This window comes from Oncorhynchus tshawytscha, linkage group LG06 (genome assembly GCF_018296145.1).
Source record: "Oncorhynchus tshawytscha isolate Ot180627B linkage group LG06, Otsh_v2.0, whole genome shotgun sequence".
Taxonomy (NCBI): domain Eukaryota; kingdom Metazoa; phylum Chordata; class Actinopteri; order Salmoniformes; family Salmonidae; genus Oncorhynchus; species Oncorhynchus tshawytscha.
In genome coordinates, this window is record NC_056434.1 from 68,502,167 (window position 1) to 68,522,554 (window position 20,388).

The window sequence follows — 20,388 nt, forward strand, 5'->3', positions numbered from 1 at the left end:
TTTAATCAGTTCAGATTTGTCAAATTGTTATTGAAGGCTACCACAGTAAACTACTATCTCGGTCAAATCTTTATAAGTGCATCCTGTAACCAATCATATGGCAATGTTTTTTACTCCTTGTGTATTTGTGAAACAGTGAAATGTACCATCTCTAGCCTGTTACCTGCTGACCCAGTAGACATATAGCCAATACATATTCTGAGACCAGAAAACTCCCTCCGGCCCAAGATCTGATGTATTATTAGTGGGGGAAAATGCTCCAACTAATCAACCTGAGATCTGGATTTATGTATGTAATATGAATGTATATTTACCCATAGAATCACAATTATTTTATGAAGGGACAAATCTCTCAGTAACGTGATAGGCTACATCCCAAAATAAATACTGAACAAAAATATAAACGCAACATGTAAAGTGTTGGTCCCATATTTCATGAGCTGAAATAGAAGATCCCAGATATTCTCCATATGCACAAAAAGCTTTTCTCTCAAATGTTGTGCACAAATTTGTTTATATGCTGTTAGTGAGCATTTCTCCTTTGCCAAGATAATACATCCACCTGACAGGTGTGGCATATGAAGAAGCTGATTAAACAGCATGGTTATTACACAGATGCACCTTGTGCTGGGGGCAATAAAAGGCCCCTGTAAAATGTGCAGTTTTGTCACACAACACAATGCCACAGATGTCTCAAGTGTTGAGGGAGTGTGGAATTGGCATGCTGAATGCAATAATTCATTTCTCTACCATAAGCCACTTCCAACATCGTTTTAGAGAATTTGCGAGTACGTCCAACTGGCCTCACAATTGCAGACCACGTGTAACCATGCCAGCCCAGGACCTCTACATCCGGTTTCTTCACCTGCAGGATCAACTGAGACCAGCCACCCGGACAGCTGATGAAACCGTGGGTTTGCACAACCAAAGAATTGCTGCACAAACTGCCAAAAACCGCCTCAGGAAAGCTCCTCTGCATGCTCTTTGTCCTCACCAGAATCTTGACCTGACTGCAGTACAGCATCGCAAATGCTCACCTTTGATGGCCACTGGCACGCTGGAGAAGTGTGCTCTTCATGGCTAAATCCCAGATTCAACTGTACCGGGCAGATGGCAGACCGTGTGGATGAGCGGTTTGATGATGTCAACGCCCCATGTAGGCGGTGGGGTTATGGTATCGGCAGGCATAAGCTATGGACAACGAACACAATTGCATTTTCTCGATAGCAATTTCAATGCACAGACATACCGTGATGTGATCCTGAGGCCCATTGACGTGCCATCACCTCATGTTTTAGCATGATAATACATGGTCCCATGTTGCAAGGATCTGTACACAATTCCTGGAAGCTGAAAATCTCCCAGTTTTTCCATGGCCTGCATACTTACCAGACATGTCACCCATTGAGCATGTTTGGGATGCTCTGGATCGACATGTCCAACAGCATATTTCAGTTCCCGCCAAAATCCAGCAACTTCGCACAGCCATTGAAGAGGAGTGGGACAACATTCCACAGGCCACAATCAACAGCCTGATTAACTCTATGCAAAGGAGATGTCGCGCTGCATGAGGCAAATGGTGGAGAAACCAGATACTGACTGGTTTTCTGATCCACGCCCCTACCTTCTTTTTTTTTAAAGGTATTTGTGACCAACAGATGCATATCTGTATTCCCAGTCATGTGAAATCCATAGATTAGGGCCTAATGAATTGATTTAAATTGACTGATTTCCTTATTTGAATTGTAACTCAGTAAAATCTTTGAAATTGTTGCATGTTGGGTTTATATTTTTGTTCAGTGTACTTATTACCTTGATCAAAATGCCCATCTTTGTGTTCCAAAAATGTACTACCTTGATGGATTATTTTGGGGTTATGATATTTAAAATATAAGCGATAACACATTTAAATAAGTTTTACAGGAATCTTATGAACCATACGCTGTTCGTACCCATTTCCCATATCTTTCATATTTCACTATTATGTGTAAATCTGCTCGATACTGTGTTTCAATACTGTTGTCCTGCTCCATCTTGTCGACCATGTGCTATGGGTTGATTTGCCAATTCTGTCTTCGCTAGGCATATATTTGTTGTATCTTCACTGGGGAGCACCATGCCATAAAGATAAACAGCTGTAAACTGTTTACACTTTAAACTGCCAAATAAAAAAGATAATCCTGTTTATCAGACTCTTTGTACACAAGGCCATTGGGGCATTGCCGACATTTCTATTTCATAGAAACAGAAAGATATTTTATCTTTTTAAGGAGAATGGAGTACCAGTATTTATTTATGACTTATTGATCCTGTGGGAAGTAGAGAAGGAAGATGGAGTGACATGTCCACAACAGGATGTCTCCCACAGAGAGCAGGTACAGGTGCATTTATATCTAATTTATCTTGAAGATATTTATCTTTAGTCTTCAAAGAATAAAGGGTAGATAACATCTGGAAAAATACCTTTCGTGTTCTATTTAGATAGATATCTGAAACCACTGACATCTGAAGTGAAAGATGAAACCTTTCTCTAAACATGGAAATATGTTATCAAACACCACCCCCTAGTGGCGGTCAAATGGCACAGACCAACTACAGTTTACCATTGCCTGGTGAGGATAGGTTGGATAGCTGACCATAAGTACTTCAGGGACTTCACAAAGACTGAACATAAATATTTATCAAATTTAAATAGACCCCATTGATAGCTAGATTTATATCACATATTGCAGACGAAAGCTATCTCTGTATGCCTGTAAATTAATTGTATTTTTTCTCCAGTGCATGTCAAATGATTCGATTTGTACGGAAGAGTTTTAGGGCCAAGTGAAGAGAAGAAAAAAATGGCAAAGGGTGGTGGAACTTGGATTAAAAGTGGCAATATTTCGAGAATAAACTCGAAATGTTTTTCGAGAATAAAGTAAAAATGTTGAGAATAATGTCGCAGTTATATTTCAAGATTAAAGTATGGGATTTGGTTAACAGCATGTCTCCCTGGCTTCTTGTTGCTTTGCGCGCCACCATTGAAATTGCCTGCAGTTATACGACCTGGTGAAACTATACTTAGGAAATCCTTTCTCTTTTAACACATAATAAACATATCATTATAAAATAGGCCTATTAGGACCTGGAAGAGGTTGTGCCACATATTATTTTCAGAAGGAGAAACCACACGGATTTGGATGAGGTATGCTGGTTTGCGCATGCAGGAGTTGAGAGTTGGTCCTTTAGTTTCCTCTCCTCCCACAGACACTTGATTAAAATCCTTGCTGCTTCATTGTTCATTACTCCCTCAAGCGTTGGATAAACCTATAATTTACTTTCACTTGCCCAATGTAATGTACGATTTGCCTACAGGTTAGGGTACTCAATCTAGTGGGCAGCTATAGTTTTATAATTGGCTGCAAAATAGAGGTGTAGTAGCGAATTTGGAGAGCAGCTTGACATGGGACATACACACGCATAACCCCCGGTCTCCAGCATCCTAAAATAAATCGTTTTATTGGGTGTGCTCACGTAGCCTACTAGCCGTTAAAAGCATAGTTGTGATAAGAGGGAAAACCTCTGTTAGTAAAGCACCATGGATAAAGTTGTTAATAGTGGCCATTATACATAGATTTTTTGCAAGGTGTTCTGCTACGCAGCAGAACGTTGTTGCGAATTCGGGGGGCAGACTGACAGGGACTCAACTTCAGTTCTCTTCGCATTCAATGACAGCGCCAAGAACGTGTTTCGTTTGTGCTCATAACGCACCATGACCGTTAGAAGAGTGTATTCATATAGTCTGAAACTGACAGGGAGAAACTTGGTATGTGTGTTTGCGAGTTAGATCATTAGATTGATTCGCGTGAGTGCGTGTATTAGATCACTAGATTGATGGCCATGTGTTTGTTTTCCCCCCTACTTGTTATCGCCCCCCCCCCTCCCCACACACACACACACCTGCATACCACAGGAGGTTGGTGGCACCTTCATTGGGGAGGACTGGTTCGTGGTAATGTCTGAAGTAGAATGGTATCAAACAGGTATTATTTGGTCTGTTCCGGCCATTATTATGAGCCGTACTCCGCTCAGCAGCCTCCACTGCTAATAACACTTATGTATGTAACCACGGTAAAATAATCCGAATACATAATAATAGGGTTATTATGTGCTAAAAGAGCAAAGATTTCCCTCTAACTAAAGCCAATTCTCAAGTATTGTTTCACCAGGTCCTGAGTGGCACATGGGTCTAAGGCACTGCATTACTAGAGGCGTCTTTACAGACCCTGGTTTGATCCCGGGCTGTATCAGGGGGTCCTGTGATCGGGGTCCCATATGGCGGCGCACAATTGGCCCAGCGTCGTCCAGGTTAGGGGAGGGTTTGGCCGGGGTAGGCCGTAATTGTAAATAAGAATTTGTTCTTAACTGGCTTGCCTAAGTAATTTTACTCAGGCATTTCAACGGTGGTGGCGCACAGTAATAGGGAGCCAGGCAGATATGCGTTTCACCAAATCCCCAATGTTAATCTTGAAATATAGCCAAACTGCTACCTTATTCTCGAAATTAAATGTCGAGTTTACTTTCGAAATATTGTCACTTTATTTAACTACATTTAATTTCGACTTTATTCTCGAAATATTGCCACTTTTTTAAAGGACTATCATGCAAAAAAATATCCAAGTTTCACCCCATGTCGCAGTTTTTTAAATGTTTATCTTCACTTGGATTTGATACTCTTCCGTAGATTAGAGCACACCTCTAATACTTTGAAATTGAAATCTTACTCCGTGAGGCATTGGCATTACTATGTGAGGTACAGGCATTGTATCGGGCAGCCCTATCACCGGTAAGAGGTTGAGTTAGGACCCAGCATGCCAACCCAGCAGAAGTGTTGTTCTTTAGTGATATTAGATTATTCTTGCGGTTTAATCAATTGAAGTTTCATCACAGAAATGGAGACAGATATTATTGACTCACTGGAAGATCTGGGGTAGGTTTAAAAAGTTTTCTATGAGAATAGTCTTTATTTAGCTTATCTGATTATATTTTAACTAGCTAGCTCAACTGGTTAATTTAGCTAACGTTAGCTGATACGTTGACTGCCTGTCATCGGACTACTGTCACAGCCAGAGACAGCTGAGCAGTAATCTAAACTCTGCAGGCTCTTTCATACATTGTGGCTAGCTACTATACATACGGCTTTGACTTACTTTAGATTATATTGTGAATGTTAAAGTGACCTAAATATATCTATTTAGTCTGACATTACCTATCATGCCAACCGTTTGATGTTTATTCAGCCGGCACAAACAGAGGACAGGCACCGCCTTAGTGTTATGAATACACTGAAGCTGGAAAGGTCCCACTTATCTCATGACTGGTTGCTATTCACAGTAAAAATCAGTTCAATAGAGCTCGCCGGTTTGTAGTCGTAAAACCGGAAATCAATTAGCTACGGCTGTTTCGTTCAGCCATTCCTATGGGGGAAAAGAATGGGGTTTTGGGATAAACGCCGAAAATAAGGTCTGAGATTAACAGAGGATATTTTGTACGTTTTGTTCTATGAGATAATATCAGTCCTTTAACATGACCTTTATCAATTCTGAAGACGTTAGTTGTGCTTTATGTACCTATTTTTCTTATTTTATTATGTGCTTCAAAATTCACAGTGACGTTAGTTGATGCAGTGATGCAGATTATCTCATAGAACAAAACGTATACGATCTCATAAACCTGAGTTTACCACAGATCTTATTTAAAAAATTAAAAAACATTTATCAAAAAAACAAACATTCATTTTCCCATAGGCTTTGTCCAACGAACCACGACGGAGATAGTGCCTACAAAAATACGCCATTACTTGTCAATTGAAACAGGGCATTTCCATAGAAAAGGACCCATGAGCACCAACATGTGAAGTTCATTTAAGTGTATAAAATTGGGTGTCAAATGAAAGATAAGAGTCGCTATATTTTTGGGAAAAGAAGGCATAGATACATTTAGTCATAAGTAAAATACTATGCTTTCAGGCTAAACAGATGGAAAGGGGGTCTTAGAAAACATCTACCAGAAAGTCTTAAAAGGTATCAGAAATACATCAAATCACAGAATTGTTGATGTAAAGACCCATGCCAACTAATATCAACACTTATATTTAGTTTGGGAAAATTGTATTCTATTGTACTGTGCTCTGCTCTGTAACGCTGTGATGTTAAACTTGTGAAAAATGAGAATGACATTCATATAATTATACATTTATGTGTATGTAACAGTATAACTTTAGTCCGTCCCCTTGCCCCGACCCCACCCACGAAGCATCTTTACCCATCGCTCCACGAAAGCCGCGGCCCTTGCAGAGCAAGGGGAACCACTACTTTAAGGTCTCAGAGCAAGTGACGTCACCGAATGAAACGCTATTAGCGCGCACCACCGCTAACTAGCTAGCCATTTCACATCGGTTACACTCACCTCCTGTTTGACCTCCTCCTTTTCCGCAGCAACCAGTGATCCGGGTCACGGCACCAATGTAACAGTATAACTTTAGTCCGTCCCCTCGCCCCGACCCGGGCGCGAACTAGGGACCCTCTGCACACATCAACAACAGTCACCCACGAAGCATCGTTACCCATCGCTCCACAAAAGCTGCGGCCCTTGCAGAGCAAGGAGACTTCTTTGAATCTTAATTCGGAGCAGATATTTAAGAATTTTGGGATAAACCTAGTAGCATAAAAATCTGAGGGACATTTTACTATTATCCTGTTACCAAAGTTTTAATTTACACAATTCCTTCATTATATTCGCTTTTGTACAATTTTCAGGGGAAATTGTTAAAAGTAATCTTTGTGCATAGAATTGTATGGTTTGTTGAACTTTGAAATCAATCGTTTTTTGTTTGGCATACATTTTTAAAGTGAAAAAATGGAGTCAGAGTAATTCTGTTATCGTGGAATTGCCCAGCATGCACAGCTCCTTTTGATAAGTACATTTTTGGACTTGTATGTTAATAATAATATCTGATGGGGTATGACAGTTGAACTAAGCTCATTATGTATCCAATGATTCTTGAAGAATATAACTTGAACTAAGCTCATGCGGCATTTACAACTGTTGTACCCCCTCAGAACTCCAAATATAACTTGTTTTACTCCCAATGTTTCTAACAAAGTAAATGTAAACAAATAATAAATACCCTCAAAAATGATTTGTTGGTCTGATGTGATTTAATGAGGAGCATTCAGACGCTGCACTTGATGAATTTATGAAATTGCTTCTTACAACTATTGATAAACATGCACATGTTAACAAACTGACTGTAAGACCTGTTAAGGCTCCATGGATTGATGAGGAATTGCAAAACTGTATGGTTGAAAGAGATAGGGCAAAATGAGTGGCTAATAAGTCTGGCTGCACATCTGACTGGCTTACTTACTGCAAATTGAGAAATTATGTGGCTAAACTCAACAAAAAGAAGAATGAACTGTATTATGAAGCCAATATCAATGATTTAAAGAATGATGGGAAAAAACTTTGGAGTACTTTAAATGAAATTATGGGCAGAAAGACATTCAACTCCATCTTACATTGAATGAGAGCTTATTCATCACAAAACCATTTGATGTTGCCAATTATTTGAATGATTATTTCATTGGAAAAGTGGGAAAACTTAGGCAGGAAATGCCAACAACAAACAGTGAGCAATTGTATTCATGCATAACAAAACAAATAATGAAAGAAAAGCATTGCAAGTTAGAATTTTGTAAAGTTAGTGTGGGATAGGTGGAAAAATTGTTATTGATCAATAAGGACAAACCTCCTGGCATTGACAACTTAGACGGAAAGCTACTGAGGATTGTAGCTGACTCTATAGCCACTTATCTGTCATATTTCTATTCTGAGCCTAGAGGAAAGTCTTTGTTAGGCCTAAAGGGAAGCCAAAGTAATTCCACTACCCAAGAGTGGTAAAGCGGCCTTTGCTGTTTCTAACAGCAGACCTATAAACTTGCTGCCAGCTCTTAGCAAACTGTTGGAAAAAATGGTGTTTGATCAAATACAATGCTATTTCTCTGTAAACAAATTAACAACAGACTTTCAGCATGCTTATAGAGAAGGGCACTCAACATGTACTGCACTGACACAAATGACTGATGATTGGTTGAAAGAAATTGATAAGAAGAAGATTGTGGGAGCCGTACTGTTAGATTTCAGTGCAGATTTTGATATTATTGACCATAACCTGTTGTTGAAATTACTTATGCGTTATGGCTTTTCAACCTCTGCCATATTGTGGATTCAGAGCTATCTATGTAATAGAACTGAGGGTTTTCTTTAAGGGAAGCTTCTCTAATGTCAAACATGTAAAGAGTGGAGTACCGCAAGGCAGCTGTCTAGGCCCTCTACTCTTTTTTTTCTATTTTTACCAATGACCTGCCAGTGGCATTAAACAAAGCATGTGTGTCCATGTATGCTGATGATTCAACCATATATGCATCAGCAACCACAGCTAATGAAGTCACTGAAACCCTTAACAAAGAGTTGCAGTCTGTTTTGGAATGGGTGGCCAGTAATAAACTAGTCCCGAACATCTCTAAAACCAAGAGCACTGTATTTGGTACAAATCTATCCTTACGTTCTAGACCTCATCTGAATCTGGTAATGAATCATGTGGCTGTTGAACAAGTTGAGGAGACTAAATAACTTGGCCTTGCCTTAGATTGTAAACTGTCATGGTCAAAACATATAGATTCAATGGTTGTAAAGATGGGAAGAGGTCTGGCCGTAATAGAGATGCTCTGCTTTTTTGACACCACACTCCAAAAAGCTAGTTCTGCATGCTCTAGTTTTGTCTTATCATGATTATTGTCCAGTTGTGTGGTCCAGTGTGGCAAGGAAAGACCTAGTTAAGCTGCTGCTGTCACAGAACAGAGTGGCACATTTTGCTCTTAATTGTAATCAGAGGGCTGATATAAATATTATGCATGCCAGTGGCTAAGAGTTGAGGAGAGACTGACTGCATCACTTCTTCTTTTTTTATAAGAAACATTAATGTGTTGAAAATCCCAAATTGTTTGCATAGTCAACTTACACACACACTTGTCCCACCAGACATACCACCAGGGGTCTTTTCACAGTCCCCAATTCCAGAACAAATTCAAGAAAGCATACAGTATTATATAGAGCCCTTATTGCATGGAACTTCCTTACATCTCATATTGCTCAAATAAACCGTAATAAACCTGGTTTAAAAAAACCCAGATAAAGCAACATCTCGCGGCGCAACGCCTCTCCCCTATTTGACCTAGATAGTTTGTGTGTATGTATTGATATGTAGGCTACGTGTGCCTTTAAAAAAAACTATGTAGTTCTGTCCTTGAGCTGTTCTTGTCTATTGATGTTCTGTATTATGTCATTTTGTATTAAGTTTTGTGTGGACCCCAGGAAGAGTAGATGCTGCTTTTGCAACAGCTAATGGGGATCCTAATAAAATACCTAAGCATGGTTAAAACTATAATTTTTATATCAATGTTTATATCATTGATGGTCAGTCCTTGCACCATAGCTCTATGAATTTGAGTGGTTACATTTTTCCAGCTCCATCCCTCAGCTTTTTACCAAAACAGGGGTGGGGAGGGGGCTTTATTCTTTCAACTGTTGATTGCTGCTTTAATGACTAGCTAGATTAACTGGTAAGTATAGGTTTTTAGTGAAAGTCTTATGAGGTTACTGTCTTTGTTTTCTCAGGTACCAAGGCCCTCTGTTGGAGGATGGAGCACTGGAGGCTGCGGTGAGCGGGGGAGCAGCAGCACCAGAGTTCACCAAGGTGTGTGCCTGGATCGTCTCAGAGCTCAAGCTCTACTGTCACCTGGAGGAGAATGTCCATGCCACCAACTGTGAGTCGGTTTTATTCTTAACTCATCTCAGTGCTTGTGAATTGAATAATAAAAGAAAATTGTATTTCTCTGGGTTGTCATTGCACCAACTCTCCATCTACCCCACCCAGGTCCCAGTGAGGCAGAGGGGTTCCAGCTCGAGATGAGTGGTCTTCTGTCTGAGCTGGCCTGTCCTTACAATGTCCTCACCACAGGAGATGTCACCCAGAGGCTGCTCAACAAGACAAACTGCCTACTGCTCATCAGTATGTGAACAGCATAAGTCAACCTTCTCCCTGTGTTGTCAGTTTCCCTATCATTTATAGAATTCATATTAATACAGTATGATGATTGCCGTTTGAATGATATGCTCTCTCTCTCAGCCTTTCTGATCTCGGAGCTGGAGGCCTCCAGGATGATCCTGGTCAACAAGCCTCAGAAGGCAGCCCAGGAGGCCGGAGGCAGTGTTGTCTTTATGGAGCTGAAGGGAATCTGTGTGTCCCTGGGCATGTCCAAACCCCCAGCCAACATCACCATGTTCCAGTTCTTCAGTGGGATCGAGAAGAAGGTCAGTCCATGTCACACCAGGCTATGTCAGTATTATGTTATGATAGGTATGTGTCTTTTTGTTGAATGCAGCTATACTTTAGCTAAGGTTTGGTTCTCTCAACATTAATATTCTCTCCTTTTTTCCTCAGCTGAAAGAAGCTCTAGCCAAAGTGCCATCAACTCATGTTGGGGGTCCTCTGATGAAGAAGGCACTTGGACCAGTTCACTTTGTAATACCCTTAAAAACAATAAAGATGTGCATAGCGGAATAAATTTCCCACTGCAAACCAAAATATATGTTACATTCTTAAGCAGCGTACTATACTGCAGTCCACTTTGTCCTGCATTGTTGGAGCTCGAATCTCCAAGAATTTCACTGTACCCTGTAATTACATCTGCAACCCTGTACATGTGACTATTAAACGTTCTCATCTAATTTACATTTCTCTTTTACAGGAAAAAATCGAAGCCATCAATCAAGCACTTGTGAATGAGTATGAAGTCCGAAGGAAGATGTTGTTGAAACGTCTTGACGTGACAGTTCAGTCCTTTGGTTGGTCTGACAAAGCTAAGGTGAGAACTCTGTACTGGGAAGATTGTTATAATTATTCAAAGTGTAACTGGTTGTGGTTGTAGTCTGTGTTATTCATTTACAGCATATTTGCAATCACAATGCGTTTGTACTGTAAACAATTGAGTACTGTATGTAGAAATTGAATTTCTTTTGGTCCACAGAAACATGCTGAAAAGCTGGCCAATGTATACCCGCCTTTGCGTTCAACCCTCGCCACAAAGAGCAAAGTCTCGGTGGCTCACCTCTTTGCTGCACGAGAGGACCTCTCCAAGATTATGCGCACAAGTAGTGGCAGGATAAGGGAGAAGACTGCTTGTGCCATTAACAAGGTAGGGAGCAGATTTGTAATTCTCCACTTGCTAACTTTTAACGTTTATCTCAATACTACCTTGAGAGCTGCTGTCACATTCTGTTTTTTCATACTTCATGTCAAGAAAATATTTAAAAACTATTTTGGCTACTTTGGCTGTGCTGTCAGAAAACACCCCTTGGCTTGTACACATTCTGTTGATGAACTTAAATTTTTTTTTTATTTTTTTTGTGCAGGTTCTAATGGGTCGTGTGCCAGACAGAGGTGGGCGACCCACTGAGATTGAGGCCCCCCCACCAGAGATGCCCACCTGGCAGAAGAGGCAAGACGGTCCACAGGGAGGTGGACACTATGGCAGTGGTGGACGAGGAGGCAGCAGGGGGGGCTACGACCAACACTCTCAGGGGGGCCGAGGGGGTTACGAGCGAGGAGGAGGGGGTTATGAAAGGGGCGGGAGGGGTGGAGGAGGAGGGGGTGGCAGAGGGGGCAAGGTGCAGGGAGGCTGGTCGGACGGAGGAGGAGGAGGAGGAGGAGGTGGTGGTGGTGGTGGTGGTGGTGGTGGTTACCAGGGTCATAACCAGGAAGGAGGTGGCCACCAAGGGGGTGGGGGAGAGGAGGTTACGGGGGTGGAAAATTTCAAGGGGGCTTCCAGGGCCCTGGTTACCCTGCAGGTGGGCATCAAGGTGGAGGAAGTGGTTACCAACATGACAACCACAATCAAGAAGGAGGTCGCCACCAGGACAGGGGTGGCAGAGGGGGTCGCGGGGGTAGGGGAAGAGGTGATAGTAGAGGAAGAGGTGATGGTAGGGGAAGAGGACAGGGGGGAGGTTGGCGAGGGGGTCAGAATTTGAACCAAGGAGGACAGTTTGAACAGTTCTTCCAGCAGGGTGGCCAGCAGTACAATCAAGCAGGCTTTAGCCAGGGGAGCAAAAACTACACTAGTTGAAAAGAAAGTGCAGGCCACTGAAGCAGAGATCATGCAAGAGCCATGAAGTGAAAACGCCTTATTTTCTAAATGTGAATATTAATATAAAGCATGGTTATTATAATTTCTTCCCTAAACCGAATAAGAATGTGGAGAGTGACCATGTCTCCAACAGAAGAGAAAAAGTCCAAGTCATGCATGACATGAGAGCTCAAACAAACCAGACTTTTCCACAATTCCATGGCTGTTAACAAATGACTGTTCCCATGTGTTCTTTTGCATATGTGAGTGCTTTTGTGTTTATGCTGTGTTCCACTATCTTGCCACATGAAAGTTGAAGCCAATGTTTGCCATTGTAACACCTAAATTATAAAGCCTTATTTTGAAGATTATTTGAAAAAGGAGTTGAATGTCATGTAACTGCATATGATAAGGTGACAATTGTGGAAGTATTGTAGTCCATCCTTAGTTAATTTAATTAATACTTGAAAAGAAACAAGCTTTATTTCTCCAGTGGTTTTTTTTGTAAGCTTTGGTTTACATTATTGTTACTAGGAATGGGTTAAAAATAAGCTTGAGCCTCAAAAATGTTTTGCTGTTGCAAATAGTTTTGACTGGTATCTCCTCTATTACTTATTTAAAATATGCCACCTAATGATGCTTATAAACAAAATTGTGTACATACTTGGATGTAAGAAAGACTACTTGGAAGTGTGAATGAATGAGAGGTGAGCAATAAAATCTAATTGATTTAACATGCCTGTCATCTTTATTTGGTCATACTTTCAGCTTAATTGTGACCACCAGTATTTTGTACACAATTTGAAAACCAGTGGACCCACATTAGCTCCGCATATCAATTAATGCTTGATCATAATGTAATCAAAGATTATAGTTTAAAAACGTGCTGTAATGCTACTGCTAATCCTTGGTGGGCTTTTATTTTGAAATGCAGGATACCGGATGTTGTACACTTTACAGCTTGAAGTTCTTCCGCTTTCATTCACCCGCCAGCTACTTCAAAGCAAGCGAACTAATGAGTAAATGTTTGTTTTGACATTCGGGGTTTCCCTGATAAGTCTTGATAGCTAGCATTAATGTAATTGCCGTCATCATTTGACGGCTACAATGTTTCGTGGTTTTCACCATCCCGGAGAACTTCCTCGGGGCCCTGCTCCCTTAGGCCACCCATCCCATGTACAGCCACCCGGTCCCAGCTACGGAGGGCCCTTTGGCCCGCCACCCCACGTTCCAATGCCTGGACACTTACCTCCTGGATCTTGTCATCCTTTCTTACCTCCCGGATCGGGAAGTGAATACCTCCACAGGCCCATGAGGGAACATTATATCAATGTACGTAGCTAACGTTGTCAGCTAATGTGCTTCACAACAAATCCATAGCTAGTCGATATATTCTTTAGTTTGTTCCTTGATAAAATGTAATAATGCTTAAACTAGGATACTGGTAGACATGGTGCACTCAGCCAAAACACCATAATGTTAATGATTACAATGGTCAGCTATCTAGTATGCTGATGTTTACATGTTGTTTGTACCTCAACCAGACTCCACACTGCAGCAGTTACTCCATTGACCGCAGCACAGTGATCAGTCTGGGTGGTCAACAGATTCTCCCACCAGACACACAGCATCTTCAGATGCCACAGTGGCCCGCCAATCCTTTGGAATCATGTCAAAGAGACGAGAGGTGGGGAAATGTCAAGATTCAAGGATTTTGTGACATATAGCCTAGTTCACAACCTCTTTCAGCTATGGCTAATCTAAACAGTTTTTACTTATATTTCAGTGAGAACTTGACAGCTGGGGAAGAATTCCTCAGATGCCTTGCAGCTAATAAGCCAGTCCCTGACTTCCTCAAAGGAGTCAACCTGTTGGACGCAGGGAAGGCAGTCAAGGCTCCAGGTGTACCAGAAAACCGGGGTTATGAGAGGCAGAGACTCCGGAGCAAATCTCGCAGTCCAGCGAAGGAAAGCAGGGGCAGGAGTAAGAGCCGAGCAAAGAGCCAGGTAAGAAGCAAGAGCCGGGCAAGAAGCAAGAGCTGTCCTCGCAGCAGAAGTCGTACCCGAGGGAAAAGCCGGGCAAGAAGCAAAAGCCGACCACGAAGCAGGAGTCGCAGTCGTGGAAAGAGCCAGGTCAGAAGCAAGAGCAAGGCTCGTAGTAGGAGCCGGAGCCGAGGGAAAAGTCGGGTGAGAAGCAAAAGCAGATCAAGGAGTAGGAGTCGCAGCTATGGAAAGAGCCGGGGCAGAGTGGACCATCATTCCGACCACAGGGACAAAAGGAGCCCCATTCGGAGCTGTAGCAGCAGGATCAGTAATCACTCCTCCGTACACAATGACCTGCTCGAGGGCCTGAAACGGGTTATGAACAGCAAGCAACTGGAGGACAGTATGCCTTCCATCAAGAATGCCATTCTCACAATACAGGTATAGTATGAGAAAGTCATGGGTTGTTATGGGGTATGTTTAGTTAATGATGTTCTACAAACATGGCGAGACCCATTTTTAATTTATATCTGCAGTGAAGACTAGACAATCTAACAAATGTAAAATCAAACCTCAATAAAACCCATTGATGTCTTTTCTGTTTGTTCCATAGGCCAATAACTTTAGCAGAGATATCCAGAGCAGCAGAGCAATCCAGAGCAACTGTCTTCCATGTGGACCAGTCTTGGCCAGCAGACAGGAATTTCTTCAAGCCTCAGATGGGCCCAAGCCAGTCAGCAGACAGGAGGAGACCGACAGCAATCTTCTCCCCCACGAGAGAGTGGGCTGTGACTTCTCCTGGCTGCAGGGCACCAGGGAGGTCTCGCCAGTTCAGAAGCTGGAGGAGGTTGAGGATGAGGAGAACTTCCTCTATGGGAATGAGGATAACCAGTCAAAACAACACCCTGCCACCCTGCCTTTTGCACCGTCCACATCCATTACCCAGCAGAGCGATGCAGAGATCTCCCCAGCAGGCCCACCCTACTATCAAAGCCAGCCTCTGTTCGGGAACCATGGTGAAGTCCTGGAGTTCAAGATGCCTCCTCAACCGGTCCAGTCCAGTGTGAGGCCTGAGCAGAGGGTGCAGCCTGTTCCTGATGTGAAGCCCGCCCCCACTGTGAAGGAATGTGAGGAGTTTAAGACCATGTTGAAGAACATTGGACTGAATCTGTGCACATCAGAGATCAGTAAGATGATGGTCAAGCTGCAGCAACAGAAGGAGGGGAAGATGCCAGAGCAGAAGAGGGAGGAGAAAGTGCCATCACCATCACCAGCACCAGTGCTGCCTCTTCCTCTTGTAATTGGGGCATCACAGGAGCCCAGACTGGCCTCACCAGCACTCGGGACAGCACCAATACGACAAGCATTGGAGTCATTACAGTTCATTATTAAAGGTTAGAGCAGTCATATATAAATACATTTGATTTGATGTATGTACTTTATTTTTTAAATAAGCATTTTGTGCATATGGAACATTTTTGGGATCTTTTATCTCAATTCATGAATATATATATATATATATATATTACACACACACACAAAACCCATTCACTCTTGCAGGAAAAATGTGAATCTATACTGAACAAAATATAAATGCAACAATTTCAATGATTTTACTGAGTTGAAGTTCATATAAGGAAATATGTCAATTAAAATAAATTCATTAGGCCCTAATCTATGGATTTCACATGACTGGCCAGGGGCACAATCATGGCTGGGCCCGGGAGGGCATAGGCCCACCCACTTGGGAGCCAAGCCCACCCACTGGGGAGCCAGCCAATCAAAAAGTGTTTTTCCCCACTGAAGGGCTTTATTACAGACAGAAATACTCCTCAGTTTCATCAGCTGTCCGGGTGGCTGGTCTCAGACGACCCCGCAGGTGAAGAAGCCGGGTGTAGAGGTCCTGGATTGGCGTGGTTGCATGTGGTCTGCGATTGTGAGGCCCGTTGGCACAAATTCTCTAAAATGACATTGGAGGCAGCTTATGGCAGAGAAATTAACATTCAATTTTCTGGCAACAGCTCTCGTGGACATTCCTGCAGTCAACATGCCAATTGCAAGCTCCCTCAAAACTTGAGACATCTGTGGTATTCTGTTATAATCTCCACCCGGCACAGCCAGAAGAGGACTGGCCACCTCACATAGCCTGGTTCCTCTCTAGGTTTCTTCCTAGGTTTTGGCCTTTCTAGGGAGTTTTTCCTAGCCACCGTGCTTCTACACCTGCATTGCTTGCTGTTTGGGGTTTTAGGCTGGGTTTCTGTACAGCACTTTGAGATATCAGCTGATGTACGAAGGGCTATATAACTATATAAATAAATTTGATTTGATTTGTTGCGACAAAACTGCACATTTTAGTGGCCTTTCATTGTCCCCAGCATCTGTGTAATGATCATGGCTTTTAATCAGCTTCCTGATATGCCACACCTGTCAAGTGGATGGATTATCTTGGCAATGGAGAAATGCTCACTAATAGGGATGCTTCTACACCTGCATTGCTTTCTGTTTGGGGTTTCAGGCTGGGTTTCTGTACAGCCCTTTGAGATATCAGCTGATGTAAGAAGGGCTATATAAATACATTTGATTTGATGTATGTACTTAATTTTTTTAAGTAAGCATTTTGTGCATATGGAACATTTCTGGGATCTTTTATCTCAATTCATGAAACTTGGGACCAACACTACATTTTTGTTCAGTGTATATTAAGGATGCGACTAATTACAATTTTCTTCCTTTCTTTAGCAACAAGGGAGAAAAGGGCCAATAGTGATCCACATGATGGCAACCATTCCCAAAGGAATTCAGACAAACAGAAGGTAACATTTACTCGGCAGTGTCATTCCAATCACACTCTTTTTTTTCCTCTGAGACAAACCTCACTATTACTGATCATAATTACTCCTGATGTTTGTTGTGTCACAGCATGTTGTGATGTCTAAATTATAAAACACTGCATTTTAACATTGTGATGAAATGGGACTTTCTAGAGCAAAGATGACGAGGAGAGTCAGAGGAGATCGAGACATGACCAAATGAAAAGGAAAGAAACTCTTGTGAAGGAACTGGAGGAATTGCTAAAGCAGGATGGTATAGTATTGTTCATTATAGACCTGTCTTTCTACCCAGTCTTTCTCTATCTACATAATATAAATGACTGGTAGGCCGCCATTGTAAATAAGAATTTGTTCTTAACTGACTTGCCTTGTTAAATATAAATAAATATAAGCGTTATTTTTGTTGCCATCATTACTTGGTAATAGAATGACACCTAAATGCCTTTTCATTCGTATATTCAGGGTCTACCTTTTTGATTCCGGTCATCGGGTTCTACTGTCAGAGGTGTGAGGAGTTCTTCGGAGACCTGACCACTGCTGAGGGCCATGCAGCAACCCACCGGCGGAATGAGCCTAGCATGGCATGTACTTAGCTACATTCTCTCGCCCCACACAGTAACCCAACTGTATACACTGCATTGACCAAAGAAACAGCATAGTTAAACCATTGCGTTGTTCAACCTAGATCACCCCTCAGTATAAACTTTAGGTTCCTTTCCAGTCCACTTGTCTTCAGCATCCATAGAAAAGTCAAATTCCCCAAAAGATTTGTGGTATTATAATCCCAAACTGTAGCTACTTGTTTCACCTTGTCTATAGCAGCAGCATGGAGACAGACGACCTGGAGAGGACCGAAGACACCCTAGCCATTACATCGGGCACCCCCTGGGTCCAGAGTGGAGGGACCAGGGAGACCCAAGAGATCAGAGGTATCACAAACTAGACGAGGGCCCAAAGGGTTACAGGGAGAAGATCTACGTGAAAGAGGAACGCCCTGGAAGCCCCAGGATAAAGATGCCGATGGTCCGCGGGCACACCCCACCAGGTCTGCAGAAGGCCAGGGGGAGAGAGGAGGGGAGGGTGGATAAGGGCTCTTGTGCTGCTTCCTCTGGCCATGCCAGTGGGAAATATGGTAGGGTCAAACTGGAGGTGGTGGAGACCAAAGGAAAGCCCAACGTGGAAGTATGTGACAAAAAGGACAAAGATAAAGGAGAAAGCAGTTCTAACAGTGATGACGAGAAAGACAAATCTCCTAAAGGCAACAAAAAGAAAAAGAAGAAGGAGAAAAAGAAGAAGGAAAAGAAGAAGAAGAAGAAGGAAAAGGGTTAGAATTAATAGCTGCTGTACTACATGTCCTGGTTTGATTGTACTGTCTCTCTGGAGGACCTGGCCTTGGGTCATTGTTTGGCATCATTGCAGCTGTTTTCAGAAGTTGGTGCTTTTAATGTTAAAAAGAAGCAGTATTCCTCTGATTCGTTCTCTCCTTTTGGGGTTGTCTTGTTTTTCAACAAACTGTGTTGTAGTGGATAACAGCACATTTTCATTGAATGCTGTTGGAGGACAGGCTGTTCCAGGGTGCATATGCAGCATTTATGATGTCCAGAATTGTTTTGCTGCCAGCTACTGATCCTATTGTTCAGACCTTTAGTTACTGTAGATGTTTATTAAATAACCCTCTTTATATTGGGCCATGTTTGTGTATATTTCACCCGGTACAACCTTGATTTAGTGCTTTGAGTGTTATCAAATGTACTTTTTCCATTTAAAGGTCAACTGCCATTTGAAGCATGTGCTGTCTTATTGTTAAACCGATGAGATGGAATTATTCTGTAATGAAGAAATTCTTATACATTGTCCTCTAATAATCTAGGTCTCGGCAATTGATGGTGCAAGGCTATTTGCAAGCGCACATGATCTTGCCAAAGTCATTGGCTCCTATCAGGATAGGAACAGTTGACATGTTTTTGTAAGGTGATCACTTTTTTTTCTGATTATATATGTTGTTTTTGTCTGCTGTTGCTTACTCTGACTTCCTCTTTCTCACATATTAGGCATTTCCACTGATCCAGGTTTATTTGACAAAAGCAGGGGGGGAAAAATGTTCTGACGTGTAATAGAAACGGCAGATATAGGAGACATTTTAAAGCTCGATAACATTTTTATCCGTTCAATAGGGTTCTATTTTTCTTTAGTTGAACTTTCTTTACTGCAACTAATGAGGGGAAACTGATTTTGAATAAATGTTGATTGTAAAATACTTTAAGGTATGCTGGGCATGTGATGTCATCACATAACTATAGGCTGCACTCCTAAATGCCTACTGCTTGCAAAATAAGTTTTCATTTTAAGCTAACATGGAATTGTTTTAAGATGGTCATACCATGGATCATTTAGCTATTTGATTTTGAATTATGACCCCTTTGGGTATCAAAAATATTTAGTGATTTGATAAAATATTTAATTTCACCTCTATTACTATAGCGCATAGAAACGCATTGAATAAGACATTAATAAATGTCATAAAAGACAAAAATTTAGATCACATGGAATAAGGTTTTAAAGTGTCTGTCCTAGATATACGAAAGCCCAAGAAATAGTTTAGCTTAGAAAGTATCCATTCCCCTTGACTTATTCCACATTTCGTTGTGCCTGAATTAAACAAAACTAAAAATTCTCACCCATCTACACACAATAACCTATAATGACAAAGTGAAAACATGTTTTTAGAAATGTGCAAATTTATTGAAAATGAAATACAGAAATGTCTCATTTACATACACTACCGTTCAAATGTTTAGGGTCACTTAGAAATGTCCTTGTTTTTGAAAGAAAAGCACTTTTTTGTCCATTAAAATAACATCAAATTGATCTGAAATACAATGTAAACATTGTTCATGTTGTAAATGACTATTGTAGCTGGAAACGGCAGATTTTTAATGAAATATCTACATAGGCGCACAGAGGCCCATTATCAGCAGCCATCACTCCTGTGTTCAAATTGCACGACTCCAGGATGCTGGCCTTCTAGGCAGAGTTCCTCTGCACAGTGTCTTGTTTTTCCTATCTTAATCTTTTCTTTTTATTTGCCAGTCTGAGATATGGATTTTTCCTTGCATCTCTGCCTAGGCCAGCATCCCTGAGTCGCCTCTTCACTGTTGACATTGAGACTGGTGTTTTGCGGGTACTATTTAATGAAGCTGCTAGTTGAGGACTTGTGAGGTGTCTGTTTCTCAAACTAGACACTAATGTACTTGTCCTCTTGCTCAGTTGTGCACCAGGGCCTCCCACTCCTCTTTATATTCTGGTTAGAGCCCGTTTGCGCTGTTCTGTGAAGGGAGTAGTACACAG

At 41.7% G+C, this 20,388-nt stretch overlaps 2 protein-coding genes across 4 annotated transcripts; both read left to right on the forward strand.

The window, feature by feature from the left end:
* The first annotated feature begins 4,815 nt into the window (after positions 1-4,815).
* On the forward strand, positions 4,816-12,961 carry fam98a (family with sequence similarity 98 member A). Its single transcript, XM_024424768.2, is given in 9 exon segments — positions 4,816-4,972; positions 9,721-9,869; positions 9,980-10,114; positions 10,232-10,416; positions 10,547-10,627; positions 10,854-10,970; positions 11,133-11,300; positions 11,518-11,892; positions 11,895-12,961. Coding segments are annotated over 9 exon segments (1,581 nt in total). The 5' UTR covers positions 4,816-4,934; the 3' UTR covers positions 12,228-12,961.
* A 209-nt stretch (positions 12,962-13,170) lies between these two features.
* Positions 13,171-19,297, forward strand: si:ch211-195b21.5. Of its 3 annotated transcripts, none has more exons than XM_024424769.2 (8): positions 13,171-13,559; positions 13,772-13,914; positions 14,014-14,650; positions 14,823-15,603; positions 16,949-17,022; positions 17,194-17,293; positions 17,503-17,621; positions 17,860-19,297. In XM_024424769.2, exons 1-8 carry the CDS (start codon positions 13,335-13,337, stop codon positions 18,367-18,369), a joined length of 2,589 nt encoding a protein of 862 aa, XP_024280537.1. In that variant the 5' UTR covers positions 13,171-13,334; the 3' UTR covers positions 18,370-19,297. The 3 variants fall into 3 exon arrangements, with proteins under 3 accessions (XP_024280537.1, XP_024280538.1, XP_024280539.1); XM_024424770.2 differs by having other exon boundaries at positions 17,863-19,297; XM_024424771.2 differs by having other exon boundaries at positions 17,503-17,625; positions 17,860-18,050.
* The last annotated feature ends 1,091 nt before the right edge of the window (positions 19,298-20,388 follow it).